Source organism: Barbus barbus (genome assembly GCF_936440315.1).
Source record: "Barbus barbus genome assembly, chromosome: 42".
Lineage (NCBI taxonomy): Eukaryota > Metazoa > Chordata > Actinopteri > Cypriniformes > Cyprinidae > Barbus > Barbus barbus.
In genome coordinates this window covers 5,177,662-5,204,944 of record NC_136720.1, presented here as the reverse complement: position 1 = coordinate 5,204,944, position 27,283 = coordinate 5,177,662, and the positions used below count along the sequence as shown (strand labels likewise).

The window sequence follows — 27,283 nt, the reverse complement described above, 5'->3', positions numbered from 1 at the left end:
AACAACACTCACTAAAGGTGTGCATTTGCAGACATACATTTGTGTAGGCCTGCGGTAATCCTGAACTCTCCTCCATGATCCACACTATAAAACACACAGTGTTCACATTCTGCACATCATATCCAATCAGTAAAGAAACAGCAGTGTAACTCTTCCTGCTCAACATACTTGAGTTTGTCCAGTGTGCAATTTGGATCCTCCAGTTTTGCAGAGAGCAGTTTGACTCCTGAATCTCCAGGGTGATTGTAGCTCAGATCCAGCTCTCTCAGGCGTAAGGAGTTTGAACTCAGAGCTGAAGACACATAACGACAGCCTTTCTCTGTCACCATACAGCCAGACAATCTACAAACACACACAATAAGAGTGCACATCATTTTAGTTTGAAGCAATCAAAAGTACTAAAAATACTGGCATATCTGTATGTTATGTCCATGCGTTGTGGTCTCTTTTTGTTTTCTTTCCCTGAGTCTTTCTTCTTCTTTGCTTTCACTTTCCTAGTTACATCCCATTGGCCCACACCACACACCTTTGTTTATCGCACATTTTTTTCTGAAATTAATCGTGATTAATCCCACTTAACATTAAAGTTTTTAAAATCATTTTACATTGCAATAATTTCAAATTTAATCTTTAAATTAATGTAGAAACAACATAAAGCCAGTATATTTTTTGCACTGTCCTCAACATAGCTTTAGTTTTGTTTCGACAGTCAGACAGTCAACTCCACTTCCTTCACACAACTCTGAAGACAAGAAGTTCGTTTGCCCACAGGTTTAATGGTTTTGGGTATGGAGTGAAACTACAAATAAACAAATGAACACATTAAATAATAATGTCTAGAAATGAACAAATCTACAGAAGCAAAACAACATTCACAATGATAATATGCTGTGATGCTTGGAAATACACAGGCCTTTACTTATGCAAATACAGTGATAGGACGTTAAAGTAGAATGTGGCTACTGCGATAGCTCAGTGAAAATGATTAATAAGTCATTTTAATCTTAACAGTTTACATTTATATGCAGGTATAATGAACATTAATATAAATCAAATAAATACAAGCGATGCTGTTGCAAGGTTAAAGATTACAGAAATATTAAATATTTTTAATGCGTTAAACTGAAAAAGATAATCGTCTGCGTTAACACACTAATTTTGACAGCTCTAATATATATAAATAAAACGTTTGATTGCAGTTCAGTTCAGCCTTGTATCTCATCTATCTCCTCACCTAGTTGCATTATGTGTTTGCAAATGTGTGTTCTTCCCAAATTAATGTTACTGCCATTTACCCCTTGACTGACCACATCAGGGTTCATTACACTGTGTCAATGACCTTTAAGGAAACATCAGTTTGCATGAACAAATCGTTAAACCTGTTCAGCTCATGTGCGTCAGTGACATTTAAGGAAACATCAGTACGCATGAACAGAGCTGTTCAGTTCATGTGCACACAGTAAAATTCTCAGTATATACAGGTACATCTCAAAAAATGAGAATATCGTGAAAAAGGTAAATATTTTGTCACTCATTTCAGAAAGTGAAACCAATATATTATATAGATTCATTACACAGAGTGAAATATTTCAAATTTTGATGATTATGGCTTACAGATAATGAAAACCCAAAATTCAGTGTCTCAGAAAATTAGAATATTGCATAAGATCAATAAAAAAAGGATATTTTAAACAGAAATGCCAGGCTTCTGAAAAGTATGTTCATTTCTACGCACTCAATACTTGGTTGGGCCTCCTTTTGCATGAATTATTGCATCAATTCGGCGTGGCATGGAGGCAATCAGCCTGTGGCACTGCTGAGGTGTAATGGAAGCCCAGGTTGCTTTGATAGCGGCCTTCAGGTCATCTGCAGTGTTGAGTCTGGTGTCTTTCATCTTCCTCTTGACAATACCAAGTAGATTCTCTATGGGGTTCAGGTCAGGCGAGTTTGCTGGCCAATCAAGCACAGTAACACCATGGTTATTGAACCAGCTTTTGGTACCTTTGGCAGTGTGGGCAGGAGCCAAGTCCTGCTGGAAAATGAAATCAGCATCTCCATAAAGCTTGTCAGCAGAAGGAAGCATGAAGTGCTCTAAAATTTCCTGGTAGATGGCTGCGTTGACTGTGGACTTCAGAAAACACAGTGGACCAACACCAGCAGATGACATGGCAGCCCAAATCATCACTGACTGTGGAAACTTCACACTGGACTTCAAGCAACATGGATTCTGTGCCTCTCCACTCTTCCTCCAGACTCGGGGACCTTGATTTCCAAATGAAATGCAAAATTTACTTTCATCTGAAAAGAGGACTTTGGACCACTGAGCAACAGTCCAGTTCTTTTTCTCCACAGCCCAGGTAAGACGCTTCTGACGTTGTCTCTGGTTCAGAAGTGGCTTGGTAGCCCTTTTCCTGAAGACGTCTGAGCGTGGTGACTTTTGATGCACTGACTCCAGCTTCAGTCCACTCCTTGTGAAGCTCTCCCAAGTGTTTGAATCAGCTTTGCTTGACAGTATTCTCAAGCTTGCAGTCATCCCTGTTGCTTGTGCACCTTTTCCTATCCAATTTCTTCCTTCCAGTCAACTTTGCATTTAATATGCTTTGATACAGCACTCTGTAAACAGCCACAACTTTCAGTAATGACCCTCTGTGACTTACCCTTTTTGTGGCGGGCGTCAATGTTCGTCTTCTGGACCATTGCCAAGTCAGCAGTCTTCCCCATTATTGTGGTTTCAAAAAACAAGAGATACCCAGAATTTATACTGTAGGGATGGTCATTTAATGAAACTCAAATGCAAATATTCTAATATTTTGAGATACTGATTTTTGACTTTCATGAGCTGTAAGCTCTTATCATCAAAATTAAAACTAAAAACTTTTGAAATGTTTTACTTTACATGTAATGAATCTAAAATATATGAAAGGTACTAAAAAAATGAAAACGTCACGGTACCAGGTTTCTTTAAGTACCAGTGGTACCGAGTACCCGGTCAACCAGGTTCTTGCTGCACTATCTGAAAGGTGCGCAGATGCGCTCTCTTCATAATTGCACTGCGACATCAAAAGGAGGAAAAACAACAAAACACTTTAAAGGCCGACACAAGTTCAAGCAGGTAAGTTTCATTTAATATTTAGATCTTCTGTTATGATTACTATTCCATATTTTAATTTGAATGTCGGATTGAAATAAACATTGCCATTATAGCAGCGTTAATCGTTAGCATAAGCACGGCTAATGCTAATATAATGAACATTAGAATTAAGTTTCTTTATTAACTATTTAATGCTCCTATAACTTTTATTAAGGTAAAAAACAGGAGGACATGATGGAATTTACTATTTTTTTAAATGAATCGAGTCTAAAATATGCGTGTTAGAGAATGTACAAATGGTTAACAGTGTTTGTCAAATCAGTCCGTCAGAAAAGCAATTCTGGGCTTTATTTTATTTTATTTTTTTAGCTAACTTGGTTTGTTGTTATTCTTGGCTGATAACTAGCAGGTTTTGAAAGCCTAATAAAGGTAATAAGTAGTGTCACTATTTCAATTACTTTAATAAAGTAATGTAACTGAATGCATTTACTTTTTGATTACTTTTCTAAATTTCTAATGTTTTCAATTGTTAATCATTTGTTAAACATGTAAACTAGGCAGGGTTAACTTTATAGTAGTTCTCAACACTTTCAGAATCCTTCTTCACTTGAATTAAGATTATAATAAATTAATTTTAAAGCACAGCCACCACAAAATCAGACTTCAACACCTCTTTTCACTTTGTGATCGTTCTGAGGTTAAATACAGATTTAAAATCATAACAAGAAATAGTTTAATAGCTTTGATACTGTCTTTGAAATCAAATTATGACAGGAAACACTGGCATCAAACAATGTCTTGGAAAAAAACAGTTAATCTTAAAAAATAAAAATAAAAACAGAAATGAAACAGTTATCGAATAAGCAATTCTGTGTCCTAAACACCTGAAACATTGTCTCATATTTTAGAGCAGTTAATGCAATTTATGAAAGAAATCAATTAAATCTGTCTGTGGATGTGTGTGTGGGGGGGGGGGGGGGGGGGAGAAATAATCAGATGTAACCTTTGTAATTGTTAATATTTTCATAAGTAACTGTAATTTAATTACACATTTTTTTCTCAGTAACTGTAACAGATTACAATCGCATTTATTTTGTAATTAAATTACGTAATTTAGTTACATGTAACTAGTTACTCCCCAACAGTGCAAGACACCCAGATTTTAAACAATAATAATTTTAAGCAGTGTATTTGTAGTTAGTTAATATGTTAGTCTAAAAATCCATAAAACAGGGCACAATGTATCGTGTTTTGTTCCGTGTATATGAAGGAATTTTCCATATTGATTTTTCACAGGTGTTTTACCTGTATTTTAAATTAAGCATTGCGTTTAATGTTTTAGGGTTACAGGAAATGTCCATAAACGTAACAGTTTTTCTACATATTTAAGTTGCTAGGGTAGTCTGAAAAGGTAGCTCGGGTAGTTTCTAAATTGGCAACACTGCTCCCAGCTATGCACTAAACATGGAGATGTTAGTTCAAAAACGGTACATGAAATCACAGATGTCAAGTGATAAGAACTGTAACTCCCATCTAGTTTGATGACTAGAGATATAAAAGGATCCAGGATCAATCAGGGTTGAGAATCACTGCTCTAACCCTAATCCAACACATCTGAACCAACTAATCAAGGTATTCAGTCTTACAAGAAATATCCAGGCAGTGTCTTTGGTGCAAGTTGGAGCTAAACTCTGCAGGACATAGTAAGTTTTGACACCCCTGTACTAGTCCAAACTTGAATATTTGTGAAAGCAAACAAATTGCTAATCACAGGATATTTACATAGCTCAGTGTTCATTGCATGTACAGTCAAACCAAACATTATTCAGACACCAGATATGAGCTAGTTTTACTAACAGCTTTCGCCAGCGCAAACCGTCTTTTGGTGTTAAAATAGTACTGTCAGGTTTTACTAAAGACATGCAAGTGACAAATTAGCGCTGAAAAGGTGTGGACAGTTATTTTTGTGCCTGATCTTAAGCCGGGCTCACACTGTGCGATTTTTAATAGTCTTTTGCGATTGTTGCTTGTCACACTGTACGAACGTGTTCCCCATGTCAGACTGTAGGATCTCCGTTGTCTTAATGTCAGACTGTACGACAGTCAAGACGCGATAAAAACGGACGTACTCAAGAAGACTTGTCCGGAGTTTTACGTCATCAATACGTGACCCGCGTTCTCTCGCTATAATGGTAGCTAGCAAACAACAGCAACGTGTAGCGTTAGTTTTATTAATTACACGCCTTGATGTAAAAAAAAAAACAAACGAAAAAGACAACGTGTGTGGAGCAAGTCATGGCTGGGCAAAAGAGGACTTTATGGACTTCCAGTTCTACAGAGCGAACTTGAGGTCATTTTGTTATTCGAGTTTAAACATCCTGCCCCTTAATAAATAAACTTTAAGTAAACTTTACTTTGTACATATATTGTTTTTACAAATAATGAATGGTTTGAAGTTGTCGCGCTAATTGCGTCATCAAGTTCAGTGCTCCTATTGGTTCTTGGTTTGACGGTCGTCGTAGGAGATGTCACACTGCAGGAAACTTGAGGAAAGTGTCTGAAATCTTCTGACACTGCCAGAATTTAATCGGAGGAAAAAATTGATCGCAACGGCCATTAATCGGCTGTCGGTGAACATGTCAAACCAGCGATCTAGACAACCGATTTTAGCCTAGGATTATAGGAATCTTTTAGGATTTTCAAAATTTGTCTCAGACAATCAAATTGTGGCCAAAATCGCACAGTGTGAGCCAGGCTTTATTCAGTATGTATTTGTAGGAGTTTCCTTTTCAGACGCAAAATAGATTCTGCTGGTCATTATGGAAACAATCTGGCTGCGTCTGTGTTCAAAAAAACTTGTTGACATGGAAAAGTGTTTTGTGCTGTTTTCACACATAAGATTTGATCTGTCAGGTATCAGAGAAACACAGAATTTTTCCCTCCCATTAACGCTTTTATGGAATTACACTCTAATGCTAATTTGGCCTGTTTAGTAAATCTGGTAACAAGGTTGCCTAGAACCTCAATGTTCAATATTACTTTTTAGCAAACCAACTATCAGACAAATTTTTGGATCGATCTGGAACAAAATCAATGCAATAACACCTCTGTAGCAGACCTTACTTTTTTTACCCAACTCAATTAAGAAAATGTACTACTTCAAGAATGTTACAATCACCTGGACTCTGACAGCCTGGTGGGAAGTGAATAAAATTACTGCACACCCTGATCTGGCACAACCCTCATTTCCAACTAAGCAATAAACCTATCAACTTTCCATCTGGGCAACAAAAAGGAATCACCGACCTCCATAATTAATTTCAAGAAAAACATTAATCCAGAGGTACGGTCTTGGGGGAGAACAGTTCTTTCAATATCAACAAATTAAATCCACAGTTAAATCAAAGATTAATATAACCCATTAACCCCTCTCTAGAATAATCTACTTGTGTGTGTGTGTGTGTGTGTGTGTATATATATATATATATATATATATATATATATATATATATATATACTGTGTGTGTATATACAAACACTTTACATAATTATATGTAAATTGAAATTCTTTGTTTTGGCTTAATTTGTTTGTTTATTGTCAGACTTGCTTTATATATACAGCACTGTTTTCTTCTATTTTGTACCGTTTTATGTCCTATTTTGTCCTGTTCTAAAAGCAAATAAAAAAATAATTTAAAAAAGCAAAAAAATACATTAATTTTGGTGTTGTACACAAATATGTGCAGTAAATGCTCTCAGGCTTGCTGCACATACACATTTATATATGCAAGTTGGCTTGTGAATGTGGCTGATGTGAATGGCTCCATAGAAACTGATTATTTCTATTCATGTGGAAATTCACGTTGAATCTTTATCTCTGTTCCTAAATACCTCAGTATGTTCAGTTGACGGTTTGAACTCGTCAGTCCAGCCAAGAGCAGCTTCAATCCTGAATCTTGCAGGTCATTGTTACTCAGATCCAGCTCTCTCAGATGGGCGTTTGATATATGTAGAGCTTCAGACAAACTTTCACAGCACTGACCAGTGAGATTACAGTTGACCAATCTGAACAGAAAAAATTGAATTAACTCACAACACCCTTTAAATTACTTAAATGACACATTCTGACCAACTTTTACTTATGCCATAGAATCACTAGAATCAAATAATATTAATTTATCAAACTTGTAGACATGGAAAAGTGTTTTGTGCTGTTTTCACACATTAAAAATTTGATCTGTGTCAGGAATCAGAGAAACACCAGAATCTATGTAGTGTAAATGTGGCTATAGAGGTGTTCATTTCATAAAATAGTCTGTAAATGTAGACAGAAACTGCATGTAGACAGAAATGAGGACGTTTGCTCATGCAAACAAATTTAATTAAAGGCTGAAATACACTACACAACTTTTAAAACCTGGAAATATTTTAAAATACTCATATACTTGCTAATTTTCAAAATAGTTACAGAGAAAAAACCTAGGCATAATGCACTAAACGACTGAGGATAACAGACTCAAGTCATTCTGAACAAAACATGCTTCTCGTTGATAAGGGATGCATGACAAATGAAAACAAACGGGAATGTACAGGAGCTGACTGGAGTAGTAGATGTGCTTCTCCAAACTGCATTTGGATGGAAAGACGAAGGTCAATATAACTTGTACAGATTGCAACGGGAGTTAAAGGTGAGTAGTGTCAGTAAAGGCACATAATACACTACAATATGCATTCTAAAATCAGCTCCAAATATCAAACTGTAATAGAAATCCAAATGCAAAGATGATGTGGTTTAAGTGAGCACACACAGAAAATGAAGGTAAGTGGCAGGCAGACAATGTTGAAGGGCTGGTAACAGTAGTATGAGGAGATCGTAGAAGCACACTGCAGATCATTTGAGGAACAGAATCTAGGATTTAACACACTGGGGACCTTGGGAGTAAAGACAAGCTGACACTAAGATCACTTGATCAGCAGAGAGGTATACAGGAAGATCACTGGACAGGAGTAATAACACAGAGGACAACAGTCATTGGAGGTACTAGGAGAATAGGTTAGTTATGCTGCTTTCACGCGATATTGGATACTTATAAATATAAGTTGGAAATTGGGCATGAACAGCATTTCAAGTCGAATTGGGAAGCTCAGAAATAAATTTGATACCCAAGTTTCCTAGTTGGGTGGGCCATTAACTTTAAACATGGTGGAGGAGAGAAACTAGTACTGTAAGAGTAGCTGTAGTACAATCTTATTTAGTTTTTCCTACAACATCTAAATTGCTTTCTCCTGAAGTTACCCTCATGTGTAGTTTTGTATATAAATAACCATTTGATGCGTATTCTATGTATTCAAGAATGAACTCATGAATGGCCCATCCACCATGATCCCTGTTGTTTATAATAACAAAGCACTTGAACGTGACAAACTCGTAATTACAATTTCAGAAGTGGGAAGTAGGAAGTTTATGAGCATGTAAAGGCAGAATAATTGACAGCAGTGGTTCCGAGTCCTGGTCCCCGGAGAACCTCTAACACAACACATTTTAGTTGTCTCTCTAATCTAACATACCTTATTCAACAGCTCGTTAGTAAATACTCAAAGACCTTAAATTTGTGTGTTAAGCCGGGCTCACACTGCGATTTTTAATAGTCTTTTGCGATTGTTGCTTGTCACACTGTACGAACATGTTCCCCATGTCAGACTGTAGGATCTCATTTGTCTTAATGTCAGACTGTACGACAGTCAAGACGCGACAAAAACGGACGTACTCAAGAAGACTTGTCCGGAGTTTTACGTCATCAATACGTGACCCGCGTTCTCTCGCTATAATGGTAGCTAGCAAACAACAGCAACGTGTAGCGTTAGTTTTATTAATTACATGCCTTGATGTAAAAAAAAAAAACCCGAAAAAGACGACGTGTGTGGAGCAAGTCATGGCTGGGCAAAAGAGGACTTTATGGACTTCCAGTTCTACAGAGCGAACTTGAGGTAATTTTGTTATTCGAGTTTAAACATCCTGCCCCTTAATAAATAAACTTTAAGTAAACTTTACTTTGTACATATATTCTTTTTACAAATAATGAATGGTTTGAAGTTGTCGCGCTAATTGCGTCATCAAGTTCAGTGCTCCTATTGGTTCTTGGTTTGACGGTCGTCGTAGGAGATGTCACACTGCAGGAAAGTGTCTGAAATCTTCTGACACTGCCAGAATTTAATCGGAGGAAAAAATTGATCGCAACGGCCATTAATTGGCTGTCGGTGAACATGTCAAACCAGCGATCTAGACAACCGATTTTAGCCTAGGATTATAGGAATCTTTTAGGATTTTCAAAATTTGTCTCAGACGACCAAATCGTGGCCAAAATCGCACAGTGTGAGCCGGGCTTTAGATAAAAAATAAAAAATGTGCAGTGCTAGGGGTCCTCCAGGAACCACTGATCCACAGGGTAGCAAAAAACGAGGATGAGTCTGTATCAGACCAGATACTGAGTGAGTGAGGAGTGAGAAGGGCTTTTGTAGAAGTGCTGATGAGTGTGGTGTTGAGCTGCAGGTGATTAGAACTACAAGGAGAGTGAGCACTGTGTGTGTGCGAATGGAGTGCCTGGTGTGTCCGTGGACCGTGACACAAACATGTTTGATATTCTCTGACTGGATGGAATTACAGTTTGAAGTTTAAAATTTACACACTATGTGATTTTCTGTGAAATCTTGCTACTTTCACAAATTCTGTAGACTGGCTCTGACATGTTTGGCAAAAGTAAAAATCAAAAGCAAAAATCTGGGCAAAAGTCATGCAGTGTATTCCAGCCTCAAGATGTCCTTGCTCTGATTTTTGGCTATGATCATATTATTGGAGAACATGTTTAGCCCTTAAATGCATACCTTGGTCTTTAGCCACCCGGTACATCATTCTCTACCCTCTCCCTCCTTCATTTTTTTTAAGTTAGACATCAACTGTCTTAGTATTACTCAATCTATTCATTATAAACAATATAACAAGTAACAAATAGTAAAATATAGAAGAATGCCAGTTTTCTGATACATTTTTTGTCAAAAGTGTATAGGGTCGCTGGAGACCCGAGGTATGTAAATGTCTAAGTATTGTTTCTGCGCAACTATATTTACATATCTGATGGCTTTACTACAGAGCAATTACTGTATGCAATGAAATATAAATGTCACTTCCACTTGATGGTGGATGTGTTGAATAAGCTGCCAGTGAAAAAAATATTGAATATGAAGTCATTGAAAAGGTTCGTTTTGAGAATATGCTTGGGATCGTGAATATGAGGCAGATGCTGAATGTACTGTGGAAGTGCGCTTTGACGATGACAGCGATGGTAAAATCATCTACTCAAATTGAAGGTAACGAAATATGCTTTATTTTATTCTTCTTTTTTATTGTTCTTAAAAAATCAACAGTTTTTTTTTGTTATTGCAGCAGTTGGAGATCCATCTGTGCTGGATATATAGGTCCGGGTCGCTGAAGACCCGAATATGTAATAATGATTGGCAAACATTCATGCATTTAAGGGTTAATATAGTCAGTAAGATTATCTATAGTATTTGAACACAGTGAATGAGTAACCGTGAAAGTCAAACCTCAGTATGTTCACTTGACAGTGTGAACTCTTTAGTGCAGCAGAGAGCAGCTTCACTCTTGAATCCTGTATGTCATTGTTACTCAGATCCAGCTCTCTCAGATGGGAGTCTGATGATTGTAGTGCTGAAAACAAACTTTCACACTGCTGATCAGAGAGACCACATCCAGCAAGTCTATAACAGGATGACACAGAGCAATAAAGAGGAGATGGTTGGTTAAAAACATGTTTTCTGTATTCTGTGTATGCATAAGTGTGTGATGAAATGCAGCTGGAGATTCCTCATCATCGTTACTACACTTCTATTACTACCTCTTATCACCTAACTTTTAAAACCTGAACAGATTTTAAAATGCTAAGTATTATACACTTACTGATTTTCAAAATGGTTACAGAGAAAAACTAGGCATCACACACTAAATGACTGAGGATAACAGACTCAGCTCTTTATTTCTTCTCGGCCTGACGAAACATACCAATTTTCAAAACTAACGAAATGCATAGTTGATATAAAAACTGCATGACTAGTAATTTCTTACTGCTAAATTCTGAAAAAAAAACAGAGGTGTTAATTATAGGGCCAAAAACCTCTGCATGTAATGACCTAGAACACTGTGCAATCCTTCATAGCTGCTCTGTTAATTCTCCGTCATCAGATGGGAACCTAGGTGTGCTATTTGATAGCAATCTTTCCTTCAAAAGTCATGTTTCTAACATTTGTAAAACTGCATTTTTCCATCTCAAAAATATGTCTAAATTACGACCTATGCTTTCAATGACAAATGCAGAAGCGTTAATTTCGTGCGTCCATGACCTCAAGGTTAGATTATTGTAATGCTTTATTGGGTGGTTGCTCTGGTGGTTTCGTGCTTAATAAACAAACTCCAGCTGGCCCAAAATGTAGCAGCTCCTCAGTACTTGAGTGAGCTCTTATTACACTATAGTCCTTTACGCCCGCTACGATCTCAAAACTCTGGCCATTTGATAATATCTAGAACATCAAAATCAACTGCGGGCGGTAGATCGTTTTCATATTTAGCGCCCAAACTCTGGAGCAATCTACCTAATACTGTTCGGCAGGCAGACACACTGTCAGTTTAAATCTAGATTAAAAACCCCTCTCTTTAACTTGGTTTACACAATACACTATGGCATTTCTATCATTCAAATCCGTTAAAGGATTGTTAGGATTGGCTACATTAATTAGGTCAACCGGAACCGGGAACATTTCCCATAACACTCAATTACTTGGCTCATGACGTCATAGGCGGGTACCAGAAAGTATAAAAGGGCACCTGCTGAATACGTCACCAACTTTTGTTGTCTTCGGAGCCGTCTGTTTGTTCATGTGTGAAGCATCATCCTGGTGAGTCGAGCAGCGCTTTAAGGAATGTGTGCCTCTGTGTTTGGATACTAACACTTGAGGGCATATTCTGACTTTTCTGTCCTTGTTTTGGCGTCTACATGCTCATTGTGATGAGTCGCAATGATAATGCTCCGCTCACGCTTGTTTCTATTCCCGAGGGATGCGGGGCAAAGTGTTTGTCTCGGGCCGTTGCCGCAGCGCGGTTTTATCTCGAGCTTGCGGCGATTATTTTTATCTGCAGTGTCCGCATACCCTTTACATCGGGTTGCCTGATGCCGCGGATAATACTTTTGCTGCGGGTAATGCTCGTGTTGCCATAACGATGAAGTGTGAGCACTCAGTTGTTTTTAGCTCAGAGCGTGCAAGATCACGGGTGGAGCTATATTCGGGGAGTCACAATTCGTTGTCGATTAACTTAAAGTTAATGAAGGAGCGATAGGCGGAAGGATCTATCTGAGGATAACTATGTACTAGCTCCTGAGCAAAGCCTAGATAATGCTGTCTCCATTTTGGGGTCTATAATTAGACAGCCCACTGCTGGTGGTCTTGTTGTTTGCAATGGTCCCCTTTCCTACAGCCTAGCTATCTGAGGATAGCCATGTGCTAGCTCGGTGATTGCTCCCCTACCTAGGGTTTTTAAGTAGCGGTCTCCTTGAGCCCTTACCTAGACAGTGCTGTCTCCCCTCTTTGGGTTGTAAGTAGACAGCCCACTCCCTGTGGTCTGGGTATTTTCAGTCGGTCCCCCTTCTGGTAGCCCTTCCTACACACAGAGCTATCTGAGGATATCTATGTGCTAGCTCAGTGACTGCTCCAGTTACAACAGTGGAGCCTGTTTTTAGAATAAGGCCTGTTAGTGACTCTGATGTTATGACAACAATTAGATCTCTTAAATCATCTAGAGCAAAAGATAAATATGGCATGGATGCTGTTATGCTCAAAGAGTCTAGTTTGGCCCTAATTAAACATATTACTAAAGTTATTAATCTTTCAATTTCTCAAGTGTTTGGAAGTCAGCGATTGTTGTTCCAATATTCAAAAGTGGAGATCCCCTTTCTATGGATAATTATAGGCCCATTAGTATTTTACCCACTGTTTCTAATGTTAGTTTCTAAGGAGAAACTATTTGCAGAACAGATTAGCAGTTACTTGAGTAGTAGTTCATTTTCATTGCATCCAATGCATTTTGGTTTTAGAGCAAAATACTCAACGGAAACCGCAAATAGTTTTTTATAGAAAATATTAAAACTTTCTGAGATAAAGGTGGTGGAGCAGTGTTCCTTGATTTAAAGAAAGCCTTTGACACCGTTAATCATAGAATCCTTATGTCTAAGTTATCTTGTTTTAATTTCTCATCACATACACTTAACTGGATAGTCATATCTATCAGATAGATTTCAGTGAGTTAGAGTACAAAATCACCTATCCAATGATTTAGGTACATCAACTGGTGTTCCGCAAGGATCTATCTTGGGTCCAATGCTTTTTGCTATGTATATCAATTATTTTCATCTTGCATGTCCTGGCATTAATATACAAATATATGCCGACGATACAGTAATTTATATACATGGTAATAGTCTGACACAGGTTGCAAATGAACTTACGAATTATATGGTTAATGTGAGTATTATGAGAATAAAAAAGAGAATTGCTTACAACTAAATGTGTCCAAAAAAGTATGTATGTTTTTCTCTAAGTCTACAGTATTATTAAAGAGCCGGATGTTTACGTGTCGGGGGTGAGGCTGCAGGTAGTGCCTCAATATAAATATCTGGGAATACTTATTATAAGTTTATTAGAGATTACATGTCATTAGAGGCAGCTAAAATGTATATGTATTCTATGGTTATTTCTCACGACTTACTTTTTAACCACCTTGTCTCAGGTAAGTTCAGTGACTCTTAAGTGTACGTTTGTATAAAGACTCTTCGTTTTAAAGTCTTCGATAAGAAATCGGTACATTCTCATCATTGTCCAATACTGAAAAAATATAATTTAAGTTGGGAAAACATGATTAAGTATGCAAATATATGCTTGATGTATAAAATTATTTATGGTTTATCCCCCTCTTGGTCAGTTATGATTATCGCTCTACAAGAGGCGCATTAAGAGGAGACTGTATCATACCTCTTAGGCAAAGTAATTTTAGTCAGTGCTTTTTCTGTCAAAGCTGCACGAGAATGGAATACTGTTCCGACAACTATAAGAGATCTAGACACACATGCTTTATTTAGGGTTCAACTGAAGAATTGGTTAATTAGTACTCAGATTTGTCAACACTAGAAACTTATATCTGCTAGCTATCCTATTATTGTTTGTATTTTGTTTGCATTGTTTTTAATTGATCCTATATTGTATTTGATCCTAGTATGTATTTTTTATTACATTTTCTTTAGTGTGACTTGTAACATCTTGTCCAGGGACTACGGGTGAAAAATAGCTAATTCTGGTACATTTACTGGAATGTTTTATTAATGTACAATGTCCCTGTCAACTAAATAAAGAAATAAAAACTTGTCACACAATTTGTGAACCCTGACACTCAAACACCAGAACCACACACCAAATCAGCAAAACCATACACTGACTATCTGCCTAGGTTTTGAAAAACTGTGAACATGATATATCCAAAAATATAATATTATGGCAAAGGTGTTTGCAACGTAAGACAAATGTTTGATTTTGAGATGTGTTTGTGATATTTTGAATGCAGTGCTTCGTTTTGCAAGAGATGTGAGGCATTTTGCATTTTGTGTGTGCAAAAATGTGTGTAAGCAGTTGAAAAAAACTGTATATACTTTATGCTTCAATGCTCATAGGATAATTTTTTTTTATTCAATGAATAAACATGGTCATGGTTTGATAGATGAATTAGTGTTTCTTCTGTGATGACATAAATGAATGTAATGACATGAATGGATACTCACAGAGCTTTTCTGAAGTTTACCACAGCAGGTAACAGTCTCCGTCTTCCCTCAGATGATGTATTATATTTCATGAGATCAAACTCATCCAGCACCTCCTCTGACATCTGAAGCATATAGGCAATGGCTGAACAGTGACTAGGAGTGAGTTTCTTCTCAGAGTGTTTGTCTGATTTCACAAAATGCTGAATCTCTCTGTAAAGAGTCTGATCTTTAACTTCCAGCAGACAGAGGAACAGACTGATAGATTGTTCAGGTGACAGACGGCTATTTCCCTTGATTTTGTACTTAATGTATTTTTTTATTTTTTTGATGGTGTCTGAGCTATTCTCTGTGTGTGTCAAAAAATCCTGTAAGACTCTCTGATTGGACTCCAGTGAGATCCCCAGCAGGAACCGCAGAAAAAGATCTAGGTGTCCGTTTTTACTCTGAAGAGTTTTTTTAACTGCTGATATTAGCAGCTCACACAAAGGCTTTTTTTCAGATCTGTACCTCTCATGTTTATCATTCAGAAACAACTTCAGTGGCTCCATTTTCTTTAACAGATGCGAGTAAAACACATAGAAAGCAGCCAGAAACTCCTGAAAGCTCAGATGAATGAAGCAGTAGACTTTCCTCTGATGAATCACAGATTCCTCCTTAAAGATCTCAGTGCAAATCCCAGAATACACTGAGGCATCAGTGACGTCTATGCCGCTCTCAATCAGGTCCTCCTCATAGAACATCACATTACCTTTCATCAGCTGTTTGAAAGCCACTTCAGCAAGTTTCACAATCACTTCTCTTTTGGACTGCAGCAGTTTTCCTCGATCTCTCTTTTCATACTTCTGTTTCCTCATGTTTATTTGAGTGAGCAGGAAGTAGATGTACATTTCAGTTAGATTTTGAGGGATTTCTGCGCTGTCATCTTGTTTCAGGAGCTTCTGAAGCACAGTGGATGAGATCCAGCAGAAGACGGGGATGTGGCACATGATGTGGAGGCTTCTTGCTCTTCTGATATGCGAGAGGATTCTGCTGGCTTGATGCTGGTCACTGATTCTCTTCCTGAAATATTCCTCCTCCTGAGGGTCATTGAATCCCTGAATTTCTGTGAGACGGTTGATGTATTTGGAGGGGATCTGATTGGCTGCTGCTGGTCTGGAGGTGATCCAGATGAGAGCAGAGGGAAGCAGCTCTCCTTTCATGAGCTTTGATATCAACATACCCACTGATGAAATCTTAGTAACATCAGAAATTTTAGAAGTCCCTGAAAACATCAGTGAAATTCTGCTTTCATCTAAACCATCAAAGATGAACACAACTTTACACTCCTCATACATTCTTGAGTCCAGATCTTGAAGTTCAGGATGAAAGTCCAGCAGAAGTCTGTGAAGACTGTATTGATGATCTCTGATCAGGTTCAGCTCTCGAAATGGAAGCACAAACATGAAATCGACATCCTGATTGGCTTTTCCCTCGGCCCAGTCCAGAATAAACTTCTGCACAGAGACTGTTTTTCCGATTCCAGCGATGCCTTTAGTAAGAACAGTCTTGATCTTCTTCTTCTTCTTCTTCTTATATCCTGGTTCAGGTGAGGCTTTAAAGATGTCATTGCAGTAGATTGAGGTGTCTTGTGAGTGTTGTGTTTTGGCTGTTCTCTCCATCTGTAAAACCTCATGTTCTTCATTCACCCCTTCACTCTCTCCCTCTATGATGTAGAGCTGTGTGTAGATCCTGTTTAGGAAAGTTTTATTCTCTTGAAGTTTGACTCCCTCACATAATCTCTCATACTTATTCTTCATGTTAATTTTGTGTTGGTCTTTGACTCTCTGTAGTTCATCATTTACTGATTGGTGAGATTCCTTCTGCAGATCTCCAGTCTGATCATCTCTATCCACACAGCAGAAACAAGAAGAATGAGACAGACTGAATGAGAGCATGAGCAGCAATATCTTCTAGTAAAGTTACCCGTGTCATTCTTAAAACAAGTTAAGACAATAAAAAGCTCTATAGGCCCATGTTTATGCAGAAACTATTCAAGATCAGCTAGAAAAAGCTTTACAAATGCCACTTAGTGATTTTTTTTTAGTCTCTCCATGTTCGTTTGCTTATAAAATGCCTATTGACTATTTACCTAAAATGTCTCCTTAATTACTAAATAATGAGAATAAAACTATCTGCCTCACTGCTGAAAACTGAAATCTTCACAAAGACACTATTAATGCATATACAGGTGATGACAATGATGGATGAGAATGAATATTTAGGATAATCTCAAATGAAACCGATTCACACCAACATTCACACAGTGTTGCCAACTTAGCGACTTTGTCGCTAGATTTAGCGACTTTTCAAACCACCCTAGCGACTTTTTTCCAAAAAAGCGACTAGCGACAAATCTAGCGACTTCTTTGACAAACCTTAGCTAGTCTCTGTGATCGCTGGTACTGCCACAATGGCGCGTGGTCAGCGCGCACGCACCTCTTTTGGCCCTTTCACACAGGACGCGGCATGCGCTGCACCTGCCGCTGGGTTCAGCGCAGCCCTTCAGATACAAGGCGATTTGCGCTATGCTCGCCAGAGCGAAGTAGGCGGAGTTTTCAAAATTTTTAGGGGGAGTACTATACGTCTAGTCATTGGATTGTTGTTCCACCTTTCGGTCAGCAGCAAAACATGTATCTGTCCCGTGCTAAGAAGCGAGCGATAGCAGTAGCCCTGCTAGTAATAAGAAGAAAGAGAGCAGCAAGAAAGAAGAGGCTGTGGGTGCATGAAACCCTGAGGTCCAGAGAACAGTTTGGGGAATTCAGGCTTGCAAAGGAGCTCCGTTTTCACAGCGACCGGTTCCAGGTGTACTTTCGGCTCAGTAGTGAGCAGTTCAGTGAGACAACTTGTTGAGCAGAGTTGGACCTAGAATCTCAAGGATCCATACAAATTACAGAGAGCCAGTTTCTTCAATGGAGCGTCTGGCAATTTGTCTGAGGTGGGTGATTTATATTGAAATAAAATGTGATAAAAAAAAAAAATCTACTTTTATTTCATAGGCTACACACACGGTAGGCTATATACCCCATACATGGCTTTACCCCACTCCCGCCCACACATCAGTTTCTTAATTGGAGGTGGTTAAAAGTTTTGCTGTTTTATTTGTACTGATTGTTAGATTTTACTGAACATTATAATGTCAATAATTTCAGATACCTGTCAACTGGTGACTCCTATACCACCATTGCTTCTAGTTACCGAGTGGGCATCTCCACTGTGGCAGGCATTGTGCCAGATGTGTCCAAGGCCATTTGGGACAGTCTGGTGGATGAATTTCTGCCTGTACCAAAGACTGCTGATTGGCAGGAGATCGCCCTTGGCTTCAAGGAGAGGTGGAACTTCCCCAATTGTGTGGGTGCAATGGATGGGAAGCATGTGGTAATCCAGGCACCACATAATTCAGGTTCCCAGTATTTTAATTACAAGGGAACATACTCTGTTGTACTTCTGGCGGTTGTGGATGCAAGGTATCTTTTTAGGGTGGTGGATGTTGGAGCTTTTGGTCGGAACAGTGATGGAGGGACCCTTGCTGCCTCCACTTTTGGACAAGCCCTGCGGGAAGAGAAGCTACATCTCCCAGAAGATGCTCCTCTCCCAGGCACTGATCACCTGGGGCCCATGCCTCATGTCTTTGTGGGAGATGAGGCTTTTCCCCTCAGGTAAGTTATATTGATTGCACCTAATGGTCTAGTGCCTATATATATATATATATATATATATATATATATGTGTGGTCCAAGGTTGATACAGCCGGGGTGGAAGTGGGAGATAAGCGCTCACTTCTCTAGAAATGCCCAAACGGCATGCGTCTCAGATAGCCTCTGTCAACCAAAATCCAGCTCCTGGACTTCCCGAGTGGCTCAGTTTCTAAGCCCGGCGGACCGCGTTTTAACTAACAAGAGAAGGGGTGAAGGTGGGTCTCTGGCGCCTCAAAACCAGTTGCTTCGGGCAGATGGGGCTCATTAACCTTGATTGGTAGCCCATCTAGGAGAAGGTAAACTCTGATCCTAAACCTCCGCTGCCTTGTGGCTATACCCACCCATGGGAAGGCTAGGGGAGTAAACCCCGATTTCAAATCCAGAGATGGAGTCCCAAAGGTGGTCCGACGTTGTCTTCAACGTCCTTCCAGCAACTCCTGCGACGCCGCTGGTGCCAAGCTGTATCGGCATTCGCCTTTCCCTTGGATCCACCAGCTGCGCGGAGAGGGGGAGTCTGCTGCATGGGCAACAGCTGATTCTCCATACTACCCTGCCAAGGCTTCGTAGTTTCCACTGGAGAGGACACTCCAGCGTCACCACAAGGTGGCGACACTGGAAACTACACCATCGTCTCACGTAGACGGAAGGATGCAGACGACGATATATATATATATATATTTGTTTATAATAAATTATTGTTTATTATAATAAATTAGTCATTATGTTAAACAATACATTTATATATAATTTGTTTTATCTTGGATCTTGAGTTTAACTCTGAACAGGAAAAGTCCCTAGTTTTTACATTATTTTTGACATCAGTGGTTTTATTTTATGCAGCTACGAAAATACTTTTTGTGCGCAAAGAAAACAAAAATAACTTTATTCACCAATTCTTCTCCTCCGCATCACCCTAGCGCCATTTAGACTAACCCTTTAAACTTTTAAATGTTTTATTATTGGTTTATATTCAATTGTAGCCTATTTATATCTTTTTTATTCTCATTTTATTACAAGGAGGAATGTGCTGAGGCCTTATCCTGGAAGAAACCTCTCCCAACCACAGAGGATCTTCAACTACCGCCTTTCACGAGCCAGAAGAGTAGTTGAGAATGCCTTTGGGATTCTTGCTGCACAGTGGAGACTCTACCACCGGGTGATTGGAGCGAGCCCTGCAAATGTGGATGCCATTGTGAAAGCAACAGTGGCCCTTCATAACTTCCAGAGGTGGAACTCCACAGAAGAAGAGTCCTTCACCAGCTACTTTTCCTCTGCCGCTGGTGAAGTGCCCTGGCAACAAAACACAGCCTGATGTGCCCACCTGTCGTCTCTGCATCCCTCAACTGCTGCTGCTTTTCCTCTTCAACATAAAACAAATGCACTTTTAAGAGCCACTCACTTATTCTTAAAAGATCTGATTCCTGATTAAACATACACGTTTCATTTGCCATGTCTTTTAATTGTTTGAAAAAACATTTGTAACTGTATAGTTCATACATTAAACAAAGATTCATCACTGTAACAGCTGAATCAAAACACGAATCATGAACTCAATTCTGTTACAAAATAATGTATGGAGGAACATTTAGTTAGTTTTTAGAATGTGTCTGTTTTTCTGAAAAAAACATTAAAGTACTTGAACATAAAAACTGACACTGAGGAACAAATAAACTCAGCCCTGTGTAAAGCAGTCAAGAACTAAATCTGTACTTCACTTCTTTATTCACATGACAGTTTTCTGAGACGTGGGGCCAGATTTAAAATAAAAAGCTCCTCCTCATCTGCAGACTGGTTGAGCACATTCATTAATTGTTTCTCAAACTCATCCTTCTGCCCCTGCCTTTTTTTGGTCTTCACTGATCCCTGTGGTGCTGGCATAGCCTGTGAAGTGCTGGATGCTGCAGGGACATGGGATACATGGGGTGCTGAGATAGATGTGGGCTCAGAGGATACACCAGGAGGGTCAGACAGTCTCAGAAGACTCAGCAGCCAGAACTGCAGGAGTAGACAGGGAGCTGGGAGATACATCGGCCAGGTAAAGTGTAAAGGTTTCAGTTGGGGTTCCAGGTGGTGATGACTGAGCAGCCAGAGGTGATGAGGTAACCTGGAGGCTAGAGGATCTCTCTTCTAGGGACGGAGACATATTGGAGGAAGTGGCCCTCTCACTGACATGAGGCTCCAAGAAACTCATAATGGAGAAATACCTTCATGTGGTCTTCTGTTCTGCCCCTGCACCACTCTTCTCCCTCATTGTCTTTCTCTCCTTAATATATCTGTCCCTAAGATTTTTCCATCGCCTTTTACACTCATCCTCTAAATAAGTGGAGAAAATGTTACCTTTTGTTGTAATAACACATTTAAATAACCATTTAAGAAGCTTGTATAGTTTATTTATAATACCACATTTTCGATAACAACAGAGCTTTATTTCAACAAAGTAGTGGAGGAGGCTAGAGGAGGAATGGCTTTTAACACAATGCTGCTGCTGCCCGTCTCTATTTCACATAACAAACTGACGCATACTGCCTACCTACAATAAGCTACCTGACTTTAAACACACCTGACATGCCAACTTGAATGGAGATGTGTCTCCATGACACAGATTTTCTCCCGATGTCCCTATACGACCGCAAACTTGTATCGTATAGCTCTGGAAATTCAGACACACAGAGAATCAGCCGTTCATCCATTTTGAGTTCGGCGCTTGTTTGGATGCCCCGTTTGTATTGGCCGCGTGGGGAAACATCAGAGAGCGCAGCGGCAAAAGTTGAACTATTTTGAACTTTGACCGCGGCGCGCGCACAAGCCATTGAAATGAATGGGTTTCATCGCGCATGCCGCGTCCTGTGTGAAAGGGCCTTTTCTCTGCATCTGCTCTGTTCAGTGAGCGGCTGAGAGTAGCAGAGCGTTCAGTAAAAATAGATATTATGTTGCTTCTCTAATTTTACATGCAAATATAGCCGAAATCACAGCACAGGAATTGTCTTCTCTTATCTTGTGTGTATTATTTGATTTCAATTATAAATCAGGATTTGGTCCCACTTTATATTAGGTGGCCTTAACTACTATGTACTTACATTTCAATTAATAATTTGGTACAATGCACTTATTGTGTACATGCGTGTTTTTACATCGTACTTATTTTTTTTTAAATACCTATATGTAATTACATCTGTAACTAATTTCTGTAATTACATTTATATTTACACTGTTGACCAATCCCTTACACCGTAACCCACCCTTAAACCTACCCATACCACCAAACCTGTCCATAACCTTACCCGTATCCCACCTCAATAGCAGCAAATGTGTTTTGCAATACAATATGACCACAATAAGTACATTGTACTTATTTTTTTATGTAAGTACATAGTAGTTAAGGCCACCTAATATAAAGTGGGACCCAGGATTTTTGTGCAGACTAACTTGGAAGGGAGAGCTGGTTATGTATTCTTAAAGGGCTGCGTTTCAGTCACTATTTCATATTTATCCTGTTGACTGACAACATAAACAGTCAAATATATAAAGGAAAACAGTTGTATTGAGAATTTGGCTGCATTAAAATACAGTATGAGCACAGAGAGACAAATGTAAAAGGCAATATTACGCGTTGACGTCCTGAATATGCCAATTAGCGCAAGACGTCATCTGGCGACATTTAGCGACGTTTCAAACTGGCTTCAGCTACTTTCCATCGAAAGAAGTTGGCAACACTGTTCACACAATGCACTTCATAATTCACAAGGAAGCATTAGTTTCCAAATTGGGGACCACATAGTTAGAAATTCAAGGCAACTGTATTTAATTAGGAATGGAACTCAGCTCTGTGTTGAATGCTTTCTGTACTGACGCTTGCATGGTGTTTGCGTATTTTACCACAGATTCTTGTCTATAGAAGACAGACGCTGATCCATCTGTGCAGTGCCACATAAAGTCGAACACACCTATTGAATTGCATTCATATGCATGTGACTACAAAAAAAGTCTCCATTTTCATGTGGAGATTTCTACTTTATTCAGTTCACCCATACCAGAATGTAAAATACCATTTAATAAATTAGCTGCATGGTTTGCGGCGTCTATGTAAGCAGGAGCTGATGCTATGTATTTTAACGTTTACAAGGATCCTCTGAAATATATATAAGTGGTTCCCAAACGTGGTCATCTATCCCTTGTTTATCTCGACCAGTTAAACTGCCCACAGTTCTTTACAAGAATCCTCCAGGTCCTGCATATTATTTGGTTTTCCAGCATCTTCTGCCTATTTCTTACCACTGAGGGACTCATACACAACTATTACAAAAGGTGCAAACACTCACTTATGTGCGAGTAGGCAATATTAGCAGCACGAAGATGTGTAAATTGTTCTAGTTTGATTGATCTTTTTTATTGATTTGGCATAGCACATGATTATAGCAGGTTTCATGTGTAAAAAGCAATTGTTTAAATAAAAAAAATTAACTGCACACTAGAGCTGAACGATTTTGGAAAATACTCTAATTGTGATTTTTTTTTTTTTTTTTACAATATTGTGATTGCGATTTAATATGCAATTATTTTTTAAAGCTATTTATGTTCTGTATTATTCAACAAAGACAAGCAATAAATCATTGTATAGTATGACCAATACAATATTAGATAGATTAAACATAAATGTTCTTTTTTGTAGGCCAGGCTTATATGTTACGATGAAATTAGGTGATGCATGAATCGCCATACTTTGACTTAAAGATCGATCAGTGTATGACATCAAACACCTCTTTACTCTCGCATGTCATTTTTTCATATTGCGAAATTATCGCAAATGCAATTAATCGTTCAGCCCTACTGCACACTCCCTTAAGCACTGTTTATTTGTTACCAACGTTTAAGCCATACAAGTAGCTTTTCCTAGTGTGCCATAGTTAAGCTACATACAGTATGGTTCCTGTTGTGTGCTCTCATCTGGACAATATACCTAATCACAGACGTGATCCAAAAGAAAATTCCCTCCAATTCTAAAGCAATGGCAAAATATATATGGTGTATATTTGGCCCACATGTGTTCAGTCATGCCATGTCAAGGCCAGATGTGACCGTTATCGTTTACATTTGTCCCAAAAGTTCTTACTATATTGAACAGCCAAGCATGACCCCCTCCCAGCCTTAACCCTAACTTTAACTTTACAGTATAGCATCAGTAACACATACTGATAGATAACATTATTGTTTATAGCGATTGGAACCATCCATTTTCAAGTCTGAAATTTTCTTGATGTGATTTAGTTAGAGGTAACTCTAGAGTGAAATCGGCTGTGGGGTAGGGTTTGCACTTAACTGGTTCAGGATGTCTTTGTGTTCGGGGCTAATAATCCAAATCAAATCTTTATATACTCCCCTTTTACTTGAATTCCAACCCCTATACAGTGAGGAAAAAAATATTTGATCCCCTGCTGATTTTGTACGTTTGCCCACTGACAAAGAAATTATCAGCCTATCATTTTAATGGTAGGTTTATTTGCACAGTGAGAGACAGAATAAGAACAAAAAAACGCATTTCAAAAAATTTATTTGCATTTTAATGAGTGAAATAATTATTTGACCCCTTTGCAAAACATGACTTAGTACTTGGTGGCAAAACCTTTGTTGGCAATCACAGAGGTCAGACGTTTCTTGTAGTTGGCCGCCAGGTTTGCACACATCTCAGGAGGGATTTTGTCCCACTCCTCTTTGCAGATCCTCTCTAAGTCATTGTTTTGAGGCTGACGTTTGGCAACTCGATCAAGATCCTCCCGTGTATTTCTGGGCTGATTCCTCACCGTTCTCATGATCAGTAAAACTCCACGTGGTGAGATCTTGCATGGAGCCCCAGTCCGAGGGAGATTGAGGGTTATTTTGTGTAGGTCTACAATCTTGTCCCTGACATCCTTGGACAGCTCTTTGGTCTTGGCCATAATGGAGAGTTTGGAATCTGATTGATTGATTGCTTCTGTGGACAGGTGTCTTTTATACAGGTAACAAACTGAGATTAGGAGTACTCCCTTTAAGAGACTGCTACTAATCTCAGCTCGTTACCTGAATAAAAGACACCTGGGAGCCAGAAATCTTGCTGATTGACAGGGGATCAAATACTAAATCAATTTATAACTTTTTTTGAAATGCATTTTTCTGGATTTCATTATTCTGTCTCTCACTGTTCAGATAAATCTACCATTAACATTATAGACTGATCATTTCTTTGTCAGTGGGCAAGCGTACAAAATCAGCAGGGGACCAAATAATTTTTTCCCCACTAGCTGTTTGAAATGTGATGGGGGTCCAGTATATTAAAAAGTCTGACTAGTTTAAAATAATAATTATTGTCGGCAGTTCTGGTCATTGTCTCACCTGGGTTTAAAGGTCACTGATCCTTCACTTAGATTTGGAGGCTGATTTACGGATCCATCACTCTCCAAAGACACACAGATGGGCTCTGAATATGCTGCTCTTTTTCTCTTGATACTGAAAAAAACATTAACAAAAATATTGCACGTCAAAGAAGGTAGAGTTCCAGAACACACTCACCGATTGCGTAATCACCACGGACAATGGTAGCTCAAAGGTGTTTAGGAGCCAAAATTAACTCCCCCAGAAAGTCTGCATTGGTGAGCTTTTCTAACTGCCCGAAACAAACTCAAAACAAACTTCGTTTTGGCCTGATTTTGTTCAAAATTACGTCATATCAGTTCGTTCTTTGATTTCGTTTGAAGTATATCGGGGCCTTCACAAACTAGTTAGTAGTTACTAAGCTCCTAGTAGCCCCTTAAGTAAGAACTTAAGAGTGGCTGGTGCAGCGCTACCCTGATGTTTAAATCGGTCTCTTGTCAGCAGTACTGGTTGTTGTCTCACCTGGGTTTAAAGGTCATTGATCCATCACTTAGATCAGGACGCTGATATATGGGCTCTGGAGGTGCTGTTCTTTTTCTATTTCTTCTAAAGATAATGAGGAAAAACATCAATAATAAACATTATTAAAAATAATGTGCCACGTTAGAATGATAGTTTTCTTTGTTTTTGTTTCTTTCTCTGTGAATATCTAGGGTCCTCAAACGTCATGACAAGTGGTTGACATATGAGAACCAATGAGATTTAAATGTCAGGCTTAATTTCAACCTGCTCATCAAGAAATGTGTTTGTATCACTTCTGCAGATTTGGATTACACGCCTGATTCACATGCCCCCGGTTTCACAGACTGGTCTTAAACCTAGTCCTAGACTAAAATGTAAATCTGAGCTGTTTCAACTGAAAGAAACTTGCACTGCCTGATCTTAAAACATGTGCTTTTGTTTTGTCTTAAAATGCTTTTTCTAAGGCATGTTTATAAAAATTGCTTAAATATCCTAATTAAACTGTGGCCTAATCCTGGCATAGGCTATGCCCTGTCTATGAAACCGGGCCATGGTGTGTCATAATATTATATCACTCTTTTGGAGATATTTTAAGGGTTTGAAAAGAAAAGAAATTGAAAAAAAAAAAAACTGTACGGTAACATTTAAAAATTCTAAATATTGATTAGCATATTATACCATTAGACTTTCAGTATATTTTTAAAAAAGACCAGATATTTTGAGGGTTTGATGAGGGTCCAGTATCTTAGAGGAGTTGAGAATCACTAGATTAAGTCTCCAGTACCGATTATCGTCTCACCTGTATTTAAAGTTTCCTGTTCCATCCTTGAAATAAATGGGTTGTCCCATAGATGCATCACTCACATAGCTGGGCTTTGGGGATGCTGCTCTCCGGTTCTGATAGTGATCAAAATCCTCCTCCTCTCTCTCCTCATAAAGACTCATTTTAGAGCCAGTCTTCTGTATCTCTATAAAGATTTCAGTTCTGCATTTAGAGGCTAAATCACACACAACATCTGAACATCTGAAAAAGTGTCTTACGGAGATGCCATATTCTTGCATTATTGTGAACCACTGCATTACAGCACTGATGAGTAGTGAACAAATAAACAGATTTTTGTGGATAACTTCTTTGTGTAAAATGAAGTGTACTTCAGCAGACTACAAGTCAACTCATAACATAATAACAATAGTACCAGTAAGAATGAATGAATAGAAACTAACAAACAGACATGTCTGGGTTCTAACTAATAGCTATTTAATCTATGTCATGTAATATACGATGTATGGCATGTTGCTTTATTTATTGTTGAATATGAACATAATATCATGAAGGTCAGTCAATACAATCATCTTTGGGGCATCTTTGTTTAGAGCGAAATTTGTCCGTTGTGAAAACAAAATACGACATGAACTTACCTTGGAGTCTGCTCAATCTTTCGCTTTCGGTTTGTTCAGCTGTGGTGACGTCCTGAAGCTGGTGACTCACAGTCTGATGACTCCCTAACCTCTTTTTCCAGTGGGTGGGTGTGTATATGTGACTACAAATGGATGTTTGCAAAATGTATTTAGGAGCATATTTTTCTTTCTTTTGGGGATGGAAAGACAAGAATGCTATGGCTTATGTGATTATTGATCTTAAAAATGCTATGATTTATCAGCACCGCACATTTACTCCAAGCAATTGCTTATATTGTTGACTAATTATGACAGGG

At 38.6% G+C, this 27,283-nt stretch overlaps 1 protein-coding gene across 1 annotated transcript in view; it reads right to left on the bottom strand.

Annotated features, from left to right (window-relative positions):
* LOC306861465 (uncharacterized protein) overlaps positions 1–27,022 on the bottom strand; it is a gene marked incomplete at its 3' end in the record, with an annotated part of 50,780 nt that extends 23,758 nt beyond the window's left edge. Inside the window, exons 1-8 of the mRNA XM_079403716.1 lie at positions 26,988–27,022; positions 26,368–26,536; positions 25,569–25,652; positions 25,068–25,181; positions 14,986–16,851; positions 10,694–10,867; positions 169–342; positions 38–84 (exon numbers count right to left, since the gene is read on the bottom strand). Coding sequence (XP_079259842.1) covers positions 38–84; positions 169–342; positions 10,694–10,867; positions 14,986–16,851; positions 25,068–25,181; positions 25,569–25,652; positions 26,368–26,513 — 2,605 coding nt within the window. The 5' untranslated portion in view covers positions 26,514–26,536; positions 26,988–27,022. The remainder of the gene's footprint in view (positions 1–37; positions 85–168; positions 343–10,693; positions 10,868–14,985; positions 16,852–25,067; positions 25,182–25,568; positions 25,653–26,367; positions 26,537–26,987) is intronic.
* Positions 27,023–27,283: the final 261 nt, after the last annotated feature.